This window comes from Triturus cristatus, chromosome 5_1 (genome assembly GCF_964204655.1).
Source record: "Triturus cristatus chromosome 5_1, aTriCri1.1, whole genome shotgun sequence".
NCBI classification, from domain to species: Eukaryota; Metazoa; Chordata; class Amphibia; order Caudata; family Salamandridae; genus Triturus; species Triturus cristatus.
In genome coordinates, this window is record NC_140587.1 from 177,444,784 (window position 1) to 177,463,898 (window position 19,115).

Genomic DNA, 19,115 nt, shown 5'->3' on the forward strand with positions numbered 1-19,115 from the left:
TCAGCGCCCGCGGAAGCGGCTTGGAGTAGCCCAACAGCGCTAGAGCCGGATCAGGGGGGATCTCTTTTTCCAAGATCTGGCTCAACTCGCGGAATACCGCCGTCCAGAACCGGGCCACACCTGGGCAAAGCCAGGCCATGTGTAAGAAGTCAGCCACTAGAGCATGACATCGCTCGCATTCCGCCGTGGGGCGCAGCCCATATCTATGTAGCCTTTCAGGGGTGTAGTAGACCCGCTGCAAGAACTTAAAGTGTATTAATCGGTGTCGACCGTTCAGAGAGACCTTTTTAGTGCTGGAGCAGCAGTATCTCCACATCTCATCCGAAATGTCCATTTCGAGGTCCGTTTGCCAGGCTCGCCGCGCAGCAGAACACTGGGGCTCCCTGTGTTGATCCCCAATCTTTTTGAGCGTCGAGACCAGCTTGGACGGCGCTGCAGTTTTAATGACATATGTAAGCTCCGGGATCTCGGGCGGCTCCGCAGCAGTCGGCCCCAGAAGAGACAGCAGTGCGCCCCGAACCCTGTGGAATTGAAAGCGCTGGAGTAACGTGCACCCCGGCTGTGCCGATACAATACTCTCCAGTGTCTTAGCCACGCCGTCTTGGAACAGGTCAGCCATCCTAACTATACCCAAAGCACCCAGCGCTCGCGTCACCCCTGCTTCTCGCAGAGGAGAGAGCCAAACTGCCCACTCCACCCGCATCAGCGGGGAGTATAAGAGGTCACATTCCTGCCGTTTCATAAGCATGTGCCACGCGTGGTTGGTAGTTCCGAGCGAGTCCAACAGTCCCGCCCTCCGATCCACGGGCAGAAAGATCGTCGCCGGGAGTGGTACCGGATCCGCGAACAAGCGCTCCAGTAGCACATGTGGGACATCTGGTTCAGCGTGTATCCACGCATGCAGATGGGACGCCTGCGCCACCCTGTAATAACTCTCCAGGTCCGGAGCTCCAAGTCCCCCCATCTCGTATGGCAACGTCAGCACTTTCCACTGGACTCTCGGTTGCCCACCGCCCCAAGCCAGTCGGACCAGGGTCTGAGTCAGCTGTGCAAAGAAAGACCTGGGCAGCACTATAGGAATGTTGGTAAAGAGGAACAGAAATCGCGGTAGGATGATCATTTTCATAATGGCTATCCTGCCCATCAGCGAGAGGGGCAGCCTGTTCCACTCTTCCACCTCATCCACAAGTTTGGAATAAGCCACCCCGTAGTTTTCCCTCAACAAGACCTCCGGGTCCCTGTGCAGCCGGATGCCCAGGTAGCGGATTGAGTCCGTCTTCCACTGCAAGGGGTACTCCATAGGAAACGGCAATGTTACCGGGGTCAGCGGAAATGCCAGCGACTTGTGCCAGTTGACTTTGAGGCCCGACAGCGCCCCAAACCGGACCACCTCCCGCAAGATAGAGGCGAGATTCTCCTCCGGGTCTCTGATGTACAATAGCGTGTCATCCGCATAGGTAGAAATACCAATCTTATAAGAGGGAAAGTTAATTCCCTCGAATCTGTGGTATTCTCTTATTGCGCACGCTAAGGGTTCCGCCACCAGCGCGTAAAGAAGTGGGGAGAGAGGACAACCCTGCCTGGTCCCTCTAGTGATTGCAAACGACTCCGTAACACGATCTCCGAGGCGAAGCTGGGCAGTGGGTCTGAAATACAATGCCCCGATCATCTGCAGGAAAGGCTCTCCCAGCCCAAGCTTCCTCAACACCCGCACCATAAACGGCCACTCCACAAAGTCAAACGCTTTCTCCATATCAAGGAAGAGCGCTATGGCTTTACTCTCTGGGCGCACATGTTGCATGACCCCGAGGACCGTGCGGATATTGTACGTAAGATTCCTGGACGGGACAAAGCCCGCCTGCTCCGGTGCCACGAGCTCCGGCACCAGAAGCGCCAAACGCGTGGCCAGCACCTTCGCGTATATTTTGGCATCGACATTGATCAGTGAGAGTGGCCTATAGGATCCGCACTGGTTGGGAGGCTTCCCGGGTTTTAGAATTGTAACAAGCAGGGCCTCTCGCATCGTGTCAGGCATACTGCCTTCGAGACAGATGTCGTCAAAAAGGGCCATAAGGTGCGGGAGAAGCTGGTCCTGGAAGGCCTTATAAAAGGCCACCGTCAGCCCATCTGCTCCCGGGGCAGTGCCCGCCCGCATACTTCCCAAGGCCTCCACGATCTCGTCTTTTTGTATGGGCAGCGCCAAGAATTCCCGCCGCGAGTTGGACAAAAACGGCATTTTGAGGTAACTGAGGTAGTCATCTATCTCATCCTCCATGCGCGAGGACTGCGATTTATACAGTCCAGCGTAATAGGCCCTAAATTCTTCTATGATCCCCTCCTCCTCAGTGATCACATCGCCCGAAGCAGTGACGAGCTCATCAATGACCAGGGGTCGCCTAGAGTTACGCAGTATTCCCGCTAGTAAGGATCCCGGGCGCTCACCCTCCCCGTACGTGCGGGCTGTGGCATACTTCCCCATATGTTGCACCTCTCGGTCCGCTTCATTGTTGAACTCAGTGACCAAGTGCTGCAGCCTCGTGGCCACCTCCGGGTCCACCGAAGCCCCCTGATTCACCTCCAGCTGAGCTATCTGCGTCTCCAGGGCCCCGAGCCGCCGCCGGATGGATTTAAGCACTCCCGAATGCTTGGTCATCGCTACACCACGAATATAAGCCTTGAACGAGTCCCACACTATTTGGAAACTCTGGACTGTGCCTGTGTTGACCTCAAAGAACGTGTCTATTTCGTCCGCCAGTTCCCCACGGAACACGTCGTCCAGCAGTGAATACGGCGGGAGCCGCCACGTGAACGGCAGCACTCGCCGATGCGGAGTGGTCAGGGCCAGCAGCAAAGGGGAGTGGTCCGACAAAGTGCGCGGCAACACCTCGCAGTCCGTAACGCACGCGAGCAGTGACCGGGACACCAACCAGTAATCTATTCTGGTGTGCACATCGTGAAATGCCGAGTAATGCGTGTAGCCCCCTTTACCCGGGTGACGATGTCGCCAGACGTCGAGCATGTCGAGCCTGATCAACTCCGCCTGCATGTGTAGGGCGGCGGTCGCCGGACGGCGGGCTGGCCCCGAGGAGCGGTCTAACTCCGGATTAAATGTGAAGTTAAAGTCACCACCCCATACCATGCCAGTGGGCACGTGCAGCCTGCATTGTGCCGCCAGTGCATCGAAGAAGTCGGGGGAATCATAGTTAGGGCCGTATACATTGACCACAATCAAGTCGTGGCCCTTACCCACGCACCTCGCTATTAGGTAGCGCCCGTCCGGATCGGAGAGCAGCGACGTCAATCGCAGTCTCGATCGTGGGTTTACCCAGGTGATTACCCCCCTGGAGTGCGATGTAAAGCCTGCTGCCACGCTGGTGCCCACCAGGCCCTTCGCCGCTAACAACTTACTTGCAAGTGGGAGATGCGTCTCCTGGAGCAGTGCCAGGTCAATGTGATGTCGATGGAGATAGTTTTAAACTTTTCTGAGTTTGCGATAGTCATTCAGCCCTCGGACATTCCACGTCAGCGCTCTAAGAGCTTCCCCACCAGTGTCACCCATCCGTTCACCCGTTCCAGTCATCCCGGTTAAGCATACAAAAATCACCTCTGCACATAGGGCAGCAGGAAATCCCCGCCCACCCCGCAAGTTCAAACAGTCTGAGACAGCCACACACCAGTGAATCAAATAACATGCCACGCAAAAGACAGTGCTTATCGCAATTGCCCAAAACAAAACGTCCCCCTAACTTCCCAGCCCCCCACCCACAGCCGACCGTCCCCAACCTGGCCAGACAGAGCCCTCGTCCCTCCCCCCACCCTACCCCACAACAACCATACAATACCATCCCCGATCCAGCCCCCGAGGGGGCCAGGAGAGCTATCAGCGCTGGGGCAGGGGCCTCCGTTGAGCAGCTACTCTAAACTCTCAAGAGTCCAGCTTGTGGCCGTGTCCCCTCCTCCAGTCCCCCAGTCTAAGTGCAGCTCGTGCGAATATCGCCTCCCCTCCAGTAGGTGCGGTGGGGGGGGGGGGGGTATCCCCGCCCGCCCGTCAGCGGCGAGCTCCCCAGACCATCTGAATCTGCACAGCACCCCCAACCACCCCCGGACAGTCAACCAGGCCCTAGCTCATTTATCTCACAACTCAGCCCATGTGGTGCGCTCAGGCGCCATACCCACTAAAGTCTCGCACTGCTTAGGGCCACAGGGCTATCCCGCCCCCGATCAGAACCGTGGAAGAGGACCAGTCTCTCGCCCCCCCACCAATTCCGGGGCAGCGTCACCCGGGGCCCCCCCAACACAACAGAACGTTCTCACCCAGCAGCAGCCTCAGAGTCCTCCAGGGCGTTCGTCGTCTCCTACACGCCAACAAAGTTCCAGCTGCCGCAGAGCCGCCAGGGAAGCGGCAGCCACCGCAACAGGGCAGCGTCCCCTTGCCAGGAGACTAAGCGCATCAAGCGGTCACCGCCAGTGATCTAGTCCTGGCCCCCCAGGTCGGAGCACTCCGCCCGGGCAGTCGCGTCATCCTGTATTCCACGCCGCTGTTCCCTCGACCACTCTTTCAGGGATCGCTGCAGCTCCCTCGGGTCCGTGAAGAAGTGCGACTGCCCCTGCCTGTTGATTCGGAGCCGCGCCGGGTATAACATTGCATAGTCCAGGCCCAAGTCGCGGAGCTGCTTTTTGTAGGGTGCAAATTGCCTGCGTTCCTCCTGTACCTTCGCCGTAAAGTCGGGATAGATGGAGATATCCATCCCTTCATATTGCAGCTTCCCCTTTTCCCTCGCCACACGTAGTGCCGTGTCTCTGTCTCTATAATTCAGCAGTTTTGCTATTATAGGTCTGGCCGGCGCCCCGGGCTTGGGTCGAGGGCCCAGTGAGCGATGGGCTCTCTCAACCACGAACATTGGGGAGAACACCTCCTCTCCAAGCAGTGTCCGCAGCAGTTTTTCCACAAATAGTTCCATTCGACCTGTGTGTGTCGATTCCGCCACGCCGGTAATACGGACATTCGATCCCCGCGAACGGGCCTCCAAATCTTCGGACTTATCCTGAATGACCTGCAGAAGTTTGCTGAATTGCCGGCGGTCCGAGTCCCATGCTGTCTGCGTCTCCTCCACCTGAGTTATCCTCTGCTCGGTAGCATCCAGCCTCTCTGCGTTCTTATCTACTCGTTCCGACATGCGTTCCATGCGGTATGTGAGCGCATCGAGCTTAGTGTCTATCACGGCCAGACTGCCCTGCAGCCCCTTTTCCATTGCCGCCAGCGTTGCTTTGATGTCGGCGCACATGGAGCCCTCCGCAGTCGCCCCGTCCGGGGGCCGCACCGACGAAGCCGCGACTGGCCCCTTCGGTTTGCGGGGGTCAAAAGACAGTTTGGACTGTGTTTTATCACTTTTGCCCATGGCTGCGCCGGAGGTCAGCCGGCGGCTCGTGGCCGCTTCTACGATGCAAGGGCCCAGTCCCGCAGGCCACCGCCGCCACCTCTCAATGTCCGGGACGCCGACCTCCCCGCGTCTCAGTTCCGCACTCCGGTGGCGAAGAGCCGCGCCCGCAGCTTCCAGTGTCCGGTCGCCTCCTCAGGGCCAAGTGCAAATGGGGCACGCCTTGCCCCAGTCAGTTATTTCACCCTGCTCCAACTGTGGCGTTGCTATCCAGGACAGGGAGGGCGCCCCCAGGGCCGCAGCTGAATAACGCCGGCAACGATGGCCGCACCGCTGAGGGCCACAGCAGATCCGCACCCCTCCACGCGACAACACCAGCGGCTCCTCCACCACACACGGCTAAGTCTCAGCGCCAGTACTCCGGGCCACCGCCGTCACCCACCGGGCTTTCCACAACACAGATATATGGCCGCCGCCGCTTCTGGACACAGATCCGGGCCAGGATGATCAGCAATCCCTCCGCCGCCCCCGCGTGCTCGGATCAGCGCCCTCAGCGCGAGTGGGGGGCAGGGTGGCGAGCGAACCAACCTCCAAGCGATCCACAGGTGTCCGCCGCTCCCCGGCACCACGGCGCGGTTCCGATGTGTGTCCCGATAGCCTGCGCCGCCCCCCTGTACTTCCAGCGGGGGGGGGAGGGAGTGAGGGGGGGGGCGAGTCTCACCAGCCCGTCGTCCAACTGCCTCGGGGGGGCCTCCGGGTCCGCGCCCCAGGGGTGGCTGAAGTTCGAGGCAACGTGGGTAGCTGTCCCCACCAGCCGGCCCACTCAGCTCCCTAGCCAGGGGGAGGGGGGGGCGCCACCGCGGCCGTCCCCCCGTTCGTGTGTCCGATGCGCTGGACCTCGCCTCACTGTCGGTTCCCCGGGACCCGACCGTTGGACCACGATGATCGGGTCCGCCTCTTGCTCAGCGGCCGCACGCCGGCTGACGCACGTCGGGGAGAGCCACAGGACAGCCCGGGGATCGCGGCCCAGTCCGCCTCCTCACTCCCCGCTCGCCAGTATCGATACACCAGGGCTCGATCGCCGCCGCCGGGCCCCCGAGATGACACCACCCAGTGCCAGAGGGGACCCCCCACACCAGTGCACGGTGCAATGCTGCTTTTCAGGATCCTATGTGCGGATAGTTAGGGGTTTAGAGCGGGAGCTCCGCACTCACACGTCCGCCATAGCCGCCGGCTAGCTCCGCCCCCCCCCCCGCCGGTATACCTACCGATAAATCAAATGATGAGAAGGGTGTTAGTACACCAGATATGACAAGCAAAAGTAAGCATGGCGCATCTAGAGGGAGCGAATCTCAAAGAAAAACTATGGAGACTGGTTGTTTATCCCCGGATTCTTTAGGATACAATGGGCATGTGGGTGTCATATTTCAAAATCCTAAAAACCTCAGCACAGTGCTTAGTTCCCAGATTTCTGTATAGCTGTAATAGCCATCGGTGTCTCGCCTTCTTATACCCTTGACAGAAAAATATTACAAGATATTCCGTCTCCGCTGCATTGCTACATGTCGGATATCCCAAATTGGATGAACCCGCCCATTTTTTGTGAAAGCACGCAACGGGAGCAGCCCATGCCTAAACTTCAGGTATAACTTCTTGGTAAGGGCCGGCTGTTTTTTTATCTCTAAAAACACTGCAAATAATGAGCCAGTCGCAGAACTCCCCTGTATCCGGGTAAGTTTGTGCTCCCTGTAGCTCTCTATCAGGTCCTTCCTAGATATTATCAGGCAGATTTCTTCTGCATTGTTCCACAAATTACTCCTTCCTATGGCTGCAAAAGTATTCTTGATGAAGGCCAGCCATGGTAGTTTGCTCGCAACCTGTAAGCTCAACACTTCGCTCAGCTCTTCCCTGTATACAGCCAGTTCAGGGGTACTCCACAGACGTCGCCAGAATAAAAGTGGTCTAAGAGCGGCATCGTCTGCAATTGGACTAATCCAAGGTCCATGCGAAGCGGTGTAAGCGGGGAGCTTGGGGGAAGACCCAACCATTGCCTGGCAAAGGAATTCTCAATTTTCTCTTTAGAGCCAGATGGACGATGACCCCATATATCAACCCCATACAGGGCAGGACCACTAGCTTGTGCTTTGTAGATTTCCACCACCGGCCAACAGATTTATGGATACAACTTCTGTATACCTTTGTCAGTCCCCCTGTTGTCTGGGCCAGCTTTAAGCTTGCTTTCTTGATTTGGGCACCCCAGTCCATTTTTTCACTGAGTGGGATTCACGGGGTTTTCCATCTAGGCAAGGATTTGACCGAACACTATTACCTGCATTAAATACCATGTATTTGGTTTTCTGAAAATTGATCTCCAACCCCCTATTTTTGCAAAAAAAACATAAAGCTGTCTAAGGCCCTCTGACTTCCATAGGTGACTTTGAGAGCAGAAGGGTGTCGTCGGTGAACATCATGGCAGGTACTTCACGGTTCGCCAGCTTAGGGGCATCAATATCCTTCCCAGCAATCAGAGCCTCAACTAGGTCGTTATTAAAAATGCAAAAAAGGGTCGGGCCAAGACGCAGCCTTGGCGTAACCTCTGTCTACAGGTATGGGGCAGTAAGTTCACCATTTTTGCCGTACCTAATTTGGCAAAATTGCCTCCATGCAGTCATTTCAGCTGGTGGCAAAGTTAAGGTGGAGCCACAAGTCCAATAAAACAGCCCACAGTTTGCCCCTCGACACCAAGTCAAATGCGGATTTTAGGTCCACAAAAATGAGTTAGAGGCTGCCACCCTCTATACACACTGTCTTCCAATGTAATAGTTGTAACCTAAACATTTTATATATTGTGGACATCTTCGCTGTGAACCCGGCTGAAAGGTTCCCTCCCCGATCTTTCTCACTGGGATTGGGACAAGGAAGTACAATGTGTCCATCGATTTCCCTGATCACCTGCCAGGCACTCGTCCAGTGAGCGGGCGCTGCCCCGTGCTATATTGGTCTATTCTGGAAATGTTTTGTTACGCCAGGCTGTGTATGACCTTGCCAGACCTAATGCTGAAAGAAGTTTTGAGAGTTTCTCCTTTTTTGCCACACCAGATTTCGCACACGCTACTGATGGCGGCTTAGACAGCTTATAACCCCTCTCCAGACAGCAGGGGCTACAGTATTTTTACAAAATCCAGCTAGGCTGAAAGTGGTCTTTCAGGGTCAGAATTTAAGCTTCACTTCTGAAATCCAAGCCCAGAAGCTACTGGACGATATCTTAGCAGGGGCCATCGGAGGTAAAAAATAAGTCTGTAACATTCTAGGGAAAGCGCTGGATAGAGGCTGGAGAATCCTCTTTATGGGAGCGCTGTATTTTTTTAATGTATATTTGATCACTGGTGGGGGAGAGAGGTGGAGGGAGAAGTGAAGTAGGTCTGGACGTCCTCACGCAGGCTCATGGTTGGGCCCGATTGCCTAGGTTGAGGCGGTGGGTGGGGGGCGGGGAAAGGGTGGGGCAATAGGATCTTCAGACGGGTGATAAAAGGGGCTGGTTCAATAGTGTTTTTTGTCACATTTGTCTCATCAGATGAAAAGAGTGAGGGGTCGGTGTGGTGGGATTGCTGTACAGCGATGTGGTGCCAGAATCTGGTTAATGTTATAAGCCGACATGGGCAGACTTAGAATCGCAACTATCAATATCTTTGGTCTCAATGACATCAAGAAAAGGCAGAGGGTAGCGGTTGGGTTACAAGGGTTTGTGGCAAATATTATTTGCCTCCAAGAGACACATATCGAACGATCACAATTGCATGTATTAAAAACACTGGGGTATAGGGTGGTTAGTGCAACAACGCAGTGGGCCAGGGTTCGAGGCATTGCTATATTGGCTCAAAGAGGTGGGATCCAATGCACACGGTCATGTCTGATAAGTTTGGCCGGGGGGCGATTATTGAATGTCAATATAGTATGGGTAAGAAACTGACTCTATGTACAGTATATGGATGTAATAGCGACGATCCTGGTGTAATTTATATTATCTCCAGTGAACTCGCTCATTGGCCTCATCCACTTATTCTGTGCGGGGATTATAATATTAACTTGCCCAGTGATTGGTCTCTAGAGGCCAGATCGAGATATACGGGTGGGAAACCAAAAGCGTTTCAGGCATTAAGGAATCTATGCCAGACCCATGGTCTGATTGATTGCTGGCACCTGATAAAACCAAACGACCAAGGGTACACTTATTTTTCTGACCCGCATATGACTCCAGCTAGACTGGACTACATGTTTCTTTCGAATACGCCAAGCTCCAAATGTCAATTAGAAAAGCTACCGCGGGTACTATCAGACCATAACCCGTTGGTCCTCGATTTAGAATGGGAATTATCCAGGCCAAACTTAAGATCATGGGCATTTGGGAGATCAATGCTACTAAATGAGGAATATTGTATACACATGAGGCAATGGATCCCAAAATTCGTGGTGGATAATATGGAGAGTACATCAATTGAGGTGGTGTGGGATGCTTTGAAAGCAGGTATTAGGGGAGAAACATTGAGGTATTCCTTAAATCCTAACAAATGTGCCAAGCAAACAATGAAGGCTCCTTAGGATAATTTAAGGGAGGAAGAGGAGGGTTTGGTAAGGGCTGTACATGAGGGACGGGATCTGGAAGTAGAACAACGGCATGTGGTGATCGCTAAAGCCGCCATCACGGATATTCTGGAGCAATGAGTAAAGCAACAACCCAAAAAGAAACAGTGTATGAGTTTAGCGAGCAGATTGGTCACCATTTGGCATTTCGCACCAGGCAGCAAATAACATGTAACAAAATCCGAGAAATGAATGACCCTGTGCTAGGGTGGATTACCAACCCAGATTTAATTCTATACTACTTCCCGTCAGCTAAAAGGAATTATTAATTAATTATTTGTACATATTTTCAATAGTTGACGACCTCTGGGATCATGGTCTTTGGCTAAAATAGTGGTTTTCTGAAACAAGAATAAATCTCCCTTACAATTGGGCTCCTACCATACTATTACCTTGATTAACGACGACTCTAAAATCTATTCAAAGTTATTGGCCATCCGACTTGCGCCAATAATTCATAAGGTTATCTCGGGGCGCCAACATGGGTTTATTCCCGGGAGATCTACAATTGACCATGTCCAGAGAGTTATCACACTTTTTGATATCACCAATGTTGCAGGAGACCCTATGGCTCTTAACCAATTGGATGTAGAAAAAGCTTTTGATAGGGTCTCCTCCCAATGTCTATGGACGGCCATGTCTAGAATTGGTATTAGGGATGGTTTTATTCAAGCAGTCAAAAAATTAAACGTCGAACCATCAGCGGTAGAAATAGTGAACGGTACACTCTGACAATTTTTTTATTTCCCGGGGGACCAGGCAGGGCTGCCCGTGCTCCCCTCTTTTCTTTGCAGTGTGTATTGAGCCTTTTATCTGCAGGTTAGAAAATAATGTGCTAATACCGGCAATATGGTCAGAGAACTGGGCAACTAAGACCTTGTCCTACGCAGACGATATTGCCCTTGTTACATCAGATCCAAATTCTGCCATAAAGGTAATCGAAGATGCGGCTGAGCGCTACGGGCATATCTATGGATATGCTCTGAATCAAGATAAGATGCAGCTGGTGATTAATGATAAAGTCAAGATGATAGACAACCGGGTAGTTGAAAAGGCCACGAATTAGTATAACCTCCAGGTTGGATAATGTGGTCAAAGACAATATGGAGCCTCTAATGAGGAATACTAAAAAAGATCTTGCAAGGTTAAATAACCTACATTTATCCATAGGGGGTAGGTGTAATGTGATAAAAATGCTCTTTTCCCGAAATGTTTATATCTTTTTAGGGCCATCTGTTTAGAATTCACTACTTAATGGTTTAAAGCAATAGAAAATATATTCTCCCAGTTTATATGGGAATATTCGCGACCTCGCCGAGCCCTTAGGTTTCTCCTCCTACCGAGGGACAGGGGGGGTTTGGCTCACCCGAACCTGAAACTATACTATTTGACCTCCACACTGATATATAGTCACAAGCTGCTCAGGACGTATGCAGGTTCCTTCTCCGTTTTAACTTATTTTGGGGGGAGAGACGGGAGGATGTTTTTGGTGACAACAATACAACAGTTATTACAAAGAAGTTTGCTTTAAAACTCTTTTTAGTGCCTTTAAAGTATGGAGTGCTATACGTAGAACCCTGGGATTATCTTTTTATACACCTATATCTAATAATTGCAATCTTCCCGAGCTCTTTGGAGGTTTGTTTATGGATAAATGGATTAGGGCTGGAATAGATCAGTTTGGCTGTTTTTACTCCCCCTCAGGGCTCCGGTCCTTTGATGAGATGAAAGAAGAAAATAAATACTCTTTATTGGTGGGATTTTAGTTTCTCCAGATTTCCAATTTTCTCTTACGAAAAGGAAGTGGACGGGCCAAGTTTGAGAGAGTGGAAACAATTAAAAGTATAGTTAAAGATAAAGTAAGTTCTATCAGGGAGATCTATGGCCTTATAAATGCTGCTATGCCCGATGATTTGGACAAGTGTTCTCAAAGATGGCAGCTGAAATTGGGGGTTTCAGATGGGACTTTTCTGTATGCGTATGAGATGTTACAATATATTTTAATGTCCACTAGGCTACAAGCACAATTTTATAAGACCCGTTTTTCTTTATACTATGCGCCCGACAAGATAGCAAAATGGGGGGCTGGAAAGGAAACATTCTGTCCACGTTGTGCACTTTATAATGGTGATATCATTCACATATTTGCGTCTTGTACCGTATCGCAAAAATTAATCAAGGATATATAAGATTTTTTATCGGAGGTGTTAAAAACTGAAATAATATTGTCAAAGGATGTAATATTGTTAGGGATTTCTGAAGCAAAACGAATGGAGAAGGGACATGAATTTATTTTTAAATCTATGTCTTAAGAATGTGTATTGCTTCCGCCTGGCTGGACTCTAGGTCACATGCTTTTCAACAATGGCTCGCCAGATTATTAGCAACGTATAGTTTGGAAATAGCTTTAGACAGACGGAAAGGGAGCCACTTACGATGAAAAGGCATGGAAATCTGGGACCTCCTGATTACTTGGATTCAAGGTCAAAGCGTGTCATGATAGAGTATATGTATTTATTTTCCCCTGTGGTTTTTTCTGGCTGAATAATGGTGTTTATATTGTACGAGGAAATCTGCACATGTCACTTTAGGAATTTTTTATGGGCGTCACACAAATTGCTCTTTAACAGGATTGTATCGGATTGACAGATCCTTGGGAGTTTATATGTATTTTAATTATGAAATGATGTCATGTATTGCACTGCACTTGATTAATTATGGTTGATGCAATGATGTTTTACCTGTCTGAGGTGGGGGGTCACGAGAGGGGGTGGATCGACAGGTATTTAAAATAAAATGAATAAAGATTATTTTTTTTAAAAGAAGGTATAAAGTAAGAGTCAGTACACTGCAATAGATGATACAGAGTGACAGAGCTCTTCCAAGGTATACAGTGCTACTCAGTACATTGTATTAGATGGTACAGACTGACAGACCTACCCAAAGGTGTAATGTATTAGTAAGTACACTGAATCTGGTGGCACAGAGTGACAGAGCTATTAGAAGGTATACTGTACTAATCAGTACAATGCATTAGATAGTTCCTAGGCATTCTGTACTAGTCAGTACTCTGTATTAGATGGTACAGAGTAACAGAGTGGCTCCAAGGCATACTGTACTAGTCAGTACTCTATATTGGATGATACAGAGCAAGAGAGGTACTAGAAGGTATAAAGTTCTAGTCAGTACACTGCATTATATGATAAAGAGTGACAGAGCTACAAGAAAGTATACTGTACTAGTCAGTAAACTGCATTCGATGGCACAGAGTGACAGAGCAACACCAAGTTATACTGTACTAGCCAGTACAGTGTATTAGATAGAACAGAGTACCACAGCTACTAGAAGGAATACTGTACTAGTCAATGGACTGCATTCAACGGTACATAGTAAAATGGCTACCCCAAGGTATTCTGTACTAGTCAGTACTCTAAATTAGATACTACAGAGTAGGAGAGCTACTAGAAGGTGTACAGTACTACTCAGTACAGTGCATTAGATGGTACAGAGTAACAGAGCTACTCCAAGGTATACAGTAGTAGTCAGTGCACTGTATTAGATTCAACTGAGCAATCGGGCTACTAGAAAGCATACTGTGCTAGCCGGTACACTGCATTAGATGGTACAGAGTGACAAAGCTACTCGGAGGTGCACTGTACCAGTTAGCACACTGTAGTGGATGTTACAGTGAGACAGAGCCACTCCAAGGCCTACTGCACTTGTCAGTACTCTATATTAGATGGCACAGAGTAACAGAGCTACTAGAAGGTAAACAGTACTAGGCAGTGAACTGTATTAGATGGTACAGAGTGACACAGCTAATCCAAGGTATACAGTACTACTCGGTAGACTTCATTAGATGGTACAGAGTGACAGAGCCACTCCAAGGTATACAGTACTAGTCAGTACACTGCATTAGATGGTACAGAGTGACAGCATTACTTACTAGAAGGTGTACTGAAGTAGTTAGTACACTGCATTAGTTGGTAGAGAGTTACTTGAAAATATACTGTACAAGTCAGTACATTGTATTAGATGACACAGAGTGGCAGATCTACTCCAAGGTGTACAGTACTAGTCGGTACACCGCATTAGATGGTACAGAGTGGCAGAGCTACTAGAAGTTATACTGTACTAGTGAGTACACTGCATTAGTTGGAATAGAGTAACTGACAGCTACTCTAAGGTATACTGTAGTAGTCAGTACACTATTTTAGATGGAATATAGTTCCAGAGCTACTAGAACATATACTGTACTAGTCAGAACACTGTATTAGATGGTACAGAGTGACAGAGCTACTGAAAGGCATACTGTAGTAGTCAGTAGACTGAATTAGATGGCACAGAATTACAGAGGTACTAGAAGGTATACTGTTCTAGTCAATAAACTGTATTAGATGGTACGGAGTGGCAGAGCGAGTCCAAGGTATACTGCACTAGTCAATACACTGTATTAGATGGTACGGAGTGGCAGAGCTACTCGAAGGTCTACTGTACTAGTAAGTACACTATGTTAGATGGTACAGAGTGGTAGAGCTACCCCAAGGTATACTGTACTAGTCAGTACACAGCATTCGATGGCACAGAGTAAATTAGCTACTACAATGTATACTGTACTAGTGAGCACACAGTATCAGATGGTACAGAATGACAGAGCTTCTAGAAGGTATACTGTACTAGTTTAGTGGCCCAGGTAGACACCACCCTTTAGGGATGCTTCGATTGGTTGGCATTAGTAGAGTTAATGAATGTAGATACAGCTGTTATTCCAGGTGTAAGGCCACAGCCGGTAAACGCATGCACAGATACCACTCTGCACATCTTGCTGGTGGTCCCCGTGTCTTTTAGACTCCCACAGACTTTGCAGGCACTGCCTTTGGCTTTAGCTGTCCACAGACGCTGCCTCCCTATTCCTACTAGACCTCAGCCAGGATCTGGGGGTCACAGTTAAGTTTCTGATCAGATTTGCTGTGGACGAAAGACATTTGGTTGTGACGTAAAGGCCGGAAAGCCGAGGTCCATCTACTGGTATGTCCAATCTGAGGTCCATGTTCGCAAGGCCCCTGTCTAGCCTTAGGAATCTCTGAGAGGGAATACACATTTCTACCTCAGGTCACTGCAGCTGGAGAGAGGATCATTTTAATCTGATTCACTTCCAGCAGGGGCCGGTCCCAGGCCTGAGCTAAGCTCTAGTGAAGTCAAGACTACAGGGTCGTGTGGGAGGGTTTTCACGTTTTTCCAATAAATGTATTTAAAACTCCAAGTATTTAGGGAAATAAACCACTGCACATCATTTGTGGGTTAGAAAGTTACAGTGGGAACAAAGCAAGATTACAATTTGGGTGTCTGATTATTTACAGACATATTTGAGACTAAGGTATCTTGTAGAAACACTACAGGGGCTGAGCCAAAATATTGTACTAAACTCCAACACACTGTCAGAAGCCACAGTCCAAAGATTCCTATTTCCAGTTTTGTGTCAACACTAATTTGACAAAAAAAATGAAGTTTCTGCCCAACTGGTATTCCAGGTGACAGTATTACCACATGCAGTATAGCCACATCCAACATAACCACATGCAGCATAGCCACATGCAGTATTACCACATGCAGCATAGTCACATGCAGCATAGCCACATGCAGTATTACCACATGCAGGATTACCACATGCAGTACAGCCATGTGCAGCATAACCACATGCAGTATTACCACATACAGGATTACCATATGCAGTATTCCCACGTGCATGATTGCCATGTGCAGCATAACCACATGCAGTATTACCACATGCGGTTCCACTCAACCAGATATTACAGGGGTCACATTCCACTTTGGCTGAAATTACAGAAATTGTAGCAGGAAAACGACAAATAGTATTCAGGAATTATCTGCAGAAATCAGCGCAGCAGTCTCTACTGTTGTCTGGTGTTGTGTGCGTGCATGGCATGAGAGCATATGTGCGTGATGCGACGGGCCTAACTGCAAGTGCAGGGTGTGAGTGTGGACTGTGAGGGAAGATCTCATGAATTGTGTGCGTGCAATAGTTCAGTGTAGGTGCATGCGCTAGGCCAGTGTAGGTGCATGCGCTAGGTCAGTGAAGGTGCATGTGCTAGGTCAGTGTAGGTGCATGTGCTAGGTCAGTGTAGGTGCATGCTCTAGGTCAGTGTAGGTGCATGCTCTAGGTCAGTGTAGGTGCATGCTCTAGGTCAGTGTAGGTGCATGCGCTAGGTCAGTGTAGGTGCATGTGCTAGGTCAGTGTAGGTGCATGGACTTGGTCAGTGTAGGTGCATGGACTTGGTCAGTGTAGGTGCATGCTCTAGGTCAGTGTAGGTGCATGCGCTAGGTCAGTGTAGGTGCATGCGCTAGGTCAGTGTAGGTGCATGCGCTAGGTCAGTGTAGGTGCATGCGCTAGGTCAGTGTAGGTGCATGCACTAGGTCAGTGTAGGTGCATGCACTAGGTCAGTGTAGGTGCATGCACTAGGTCAGTGTAGGTGCATGCGCTAGGTCAGTGTTGGTGCATGCGCTAGGTCAGTGTAGGTGCATGCGCTAGGTTACTGTAGGTGCATGCACTAGGTCAGAGTAGATGCTTACGCTCGGATAGTGTGAGTGCATGCATTAAGTAGGTGCAGGTGCAGGCACTAGCTCAGTGTAGATGCATGTGTTAGGACAGTGAGGTTGCATGAGCTGGTTCCGTGTAGATGCGTGGGCTAGGTTAGTGCGGTTGCATGTGCCAGGTCAGTTTAGATGCATGCGTTGGGTCCGTGTAGATGCATGCCTTAGGTCAGTGTAGTTGCATGCGTTGGGTCCGTGCAGATGCTTGCACTAGGTTAGTGTAAGTGCATGTGCTAGGTCAGTTTACATGCATGCATTGGGTCTGTGTAGATGCATGCGCTAGGTTAGTGTGAGTGTATGTGCCAGGTCAGTTTAGATGCATGCGTTGGGTCCGTGTAGATGCATGCTCTAGGTCCCTGTTGGTGCTAAAACTCTGAGAAATAGAATGTTATGTGGTAAATACCAAATTTTGAGGTACTTTCCCATTCACTAGTCCCAGAATACTGCAGGAACTGAGTTGCTCGCAGTTGTCAGGCCTAGCAGTATCATTAATGTGAGGTGTGAAATTACCGCATCTGAATTTCCAATTAACTTAGCATGAATGTCCAAGGGGAAGAATGATTTAAACAAAGGAAATGTGGCAGCACGTATACAGAATGGAGATAAGTAGAAATCTAGAAAAATCTGGAAAAGACAAAGTTTAGAGACACAAATCAAGTAACTGTACCTTGACGTGAGTGCACGTTACCACTAAATGCCACACAATACCATACCACACCACACCATACCACACCACACCACACCATAGCACACCACACCACACCATACCATACCACACCATACCACACCACACCACACCACACCACACCACACTATACCACACCACACCATACCATAGCACACCATACCATACCACAAAATACCATAGCACACCACACCATACCATAGCACACCACACCATATCATAGCACACCATATCATATCATACCATATCATATTCATGAACAGTAATATTCAGGGCTAATCATCACAATGGTATTTACCTTTATAACTTTTCACCACCACCTCTGGGCACTGAATCTTCACATTGTTACACCTGTAATAACACACACATCATCTTTGTATTAAAGAACAATGACAGCTACAGGAACAAAGGATGAACATCCCATAGGACCTGTAGTTGAAATAAGATTCAGTATTAAGAGCAGCGCCTGCTAGAGCTCAGTGTGAGTTACTGTTCATAAACTACAGTCAAAGCTCTAACGATATCCAAAAGTACCTTTAACATCTTATGACAGGATGTGGGTGTTCTAAGGCAGATAGCTCAGTGAGACCAGCGCGCTTCATGTGATGCTATGGAGTGCCTCGTTGTGGGTTTCTAGGAGCGGCCGTTGGCTGAGTGAGGGGTGGCGGTTGAGTAACAGGTTACATCTGCTCCTGGTGGGGTCTTGTGTATATACTTAATAAATACCTTCCTACCCGAGGTCCACGTGAATTCCTGACAGCACCCACAACACAACATTGTCACATCCAACCCCTGCCAGTGTAAACCTCGTCACCATTCTCTACAGCTAAGATATTGAAGAGCCTTAGTGGGATATATAAGGAAGATATGAACCCAGACCGCTTAGTAATGAAAAACTGGTTGCAAAACAAAAACTCTGACGTCTTACGGAACAGCAGATTTTAGGCTGTAGGGGAAGGATCACAGACCGAGAGACAAGGGAACAGGTGAGGAGGTCAGTAAAGGGACAGCAGCAGGCCCAGGCGGGATCACAGTGGGAGAGTCAATGGAACAGGTTAGGAGGTTCAGTAAAGGGAAAGCAGCAGGTCCAGAGTGGATCACTGTGGGAGAGATAAGGGAACAGGTTAGGAGGCTCAGTAAAGGGAAACAGCAGGCCCAGACGGGATCACAGAGGGAGAGATAAGGGAACAGGTTAGGAGGCTCAGTAAAGGGAAAGCAGCAGAGCCAGACGGGATCACAGATGGAGAGATAAGGGAACAGGTTAGGAGGCTCAGTAATGGGAAAGCAGCAGCAGGCCCAGGCGGGATAAGAGAGGGAGAGATAAGGGAACAGTTTAGGAGGCTCAGTAATGGGAAAGCAGCAGAGCCAGACGAGATCACAGAGGGAGAGATAAGGGAACAGGTTAGGAGGCTCAGTAAAGGGAAAGCAGTAGGTCCAAGAGGGTTCACAGAGGGAGAGATAAGTGAATAGGTTAGGAGGCTCAGTAAAGGGAAAGCAGCAGGCCCAGAGGGGATCCCATCTGAAATCTCTTTCTGGGTATCTTATTTTAATGAGATCTCTCTGGAAGGCTGTTAAATTCCACCTTCCTAATATGAGGCACCTGTAGTTATGATCCTTTAGCCAGGTAAAGACGCTAGGTTAGTGGATTCCTACAGACGTATATCTTAGTTGAACTGTGATTACAAAATGATTATAGGAATCTTGGCTATATGGTTGTCAGATGTCCTTCAAAAGTTGATCCATTTCAATCAAAAGTGGTTTGTGCCTGGAATGAAGCTGTATGAATTAACCCAATGACA

General features: G+C 49.5%; 1 protein-coding gene across 2 annotated transcripts in view; it reads right to left on the reverse strand.

Moving 5' to 3' along the window:
* The window catches only part of LOC146830587 (E3 ubiquitin-protein ligase TRIM39-like), a 136,742-nt gene that overhangs the window by 13,201 nt on the left and 104,426 nt on the right, over positions 1-19,115 (reverse strand). For both annotated transcript variants that reach the window (XM_085604786.1, XM_085604785.1), the window contains one exon: positions 17,615-17,667. In XM_085604786.1, coding sequence (XP_085460912.1) covers positions 17,615-17,667 — 53 coding nt within the window. The remainder of the gene's footprint in view (positions 1-17,614; positions 17,668-19,115) is intronic.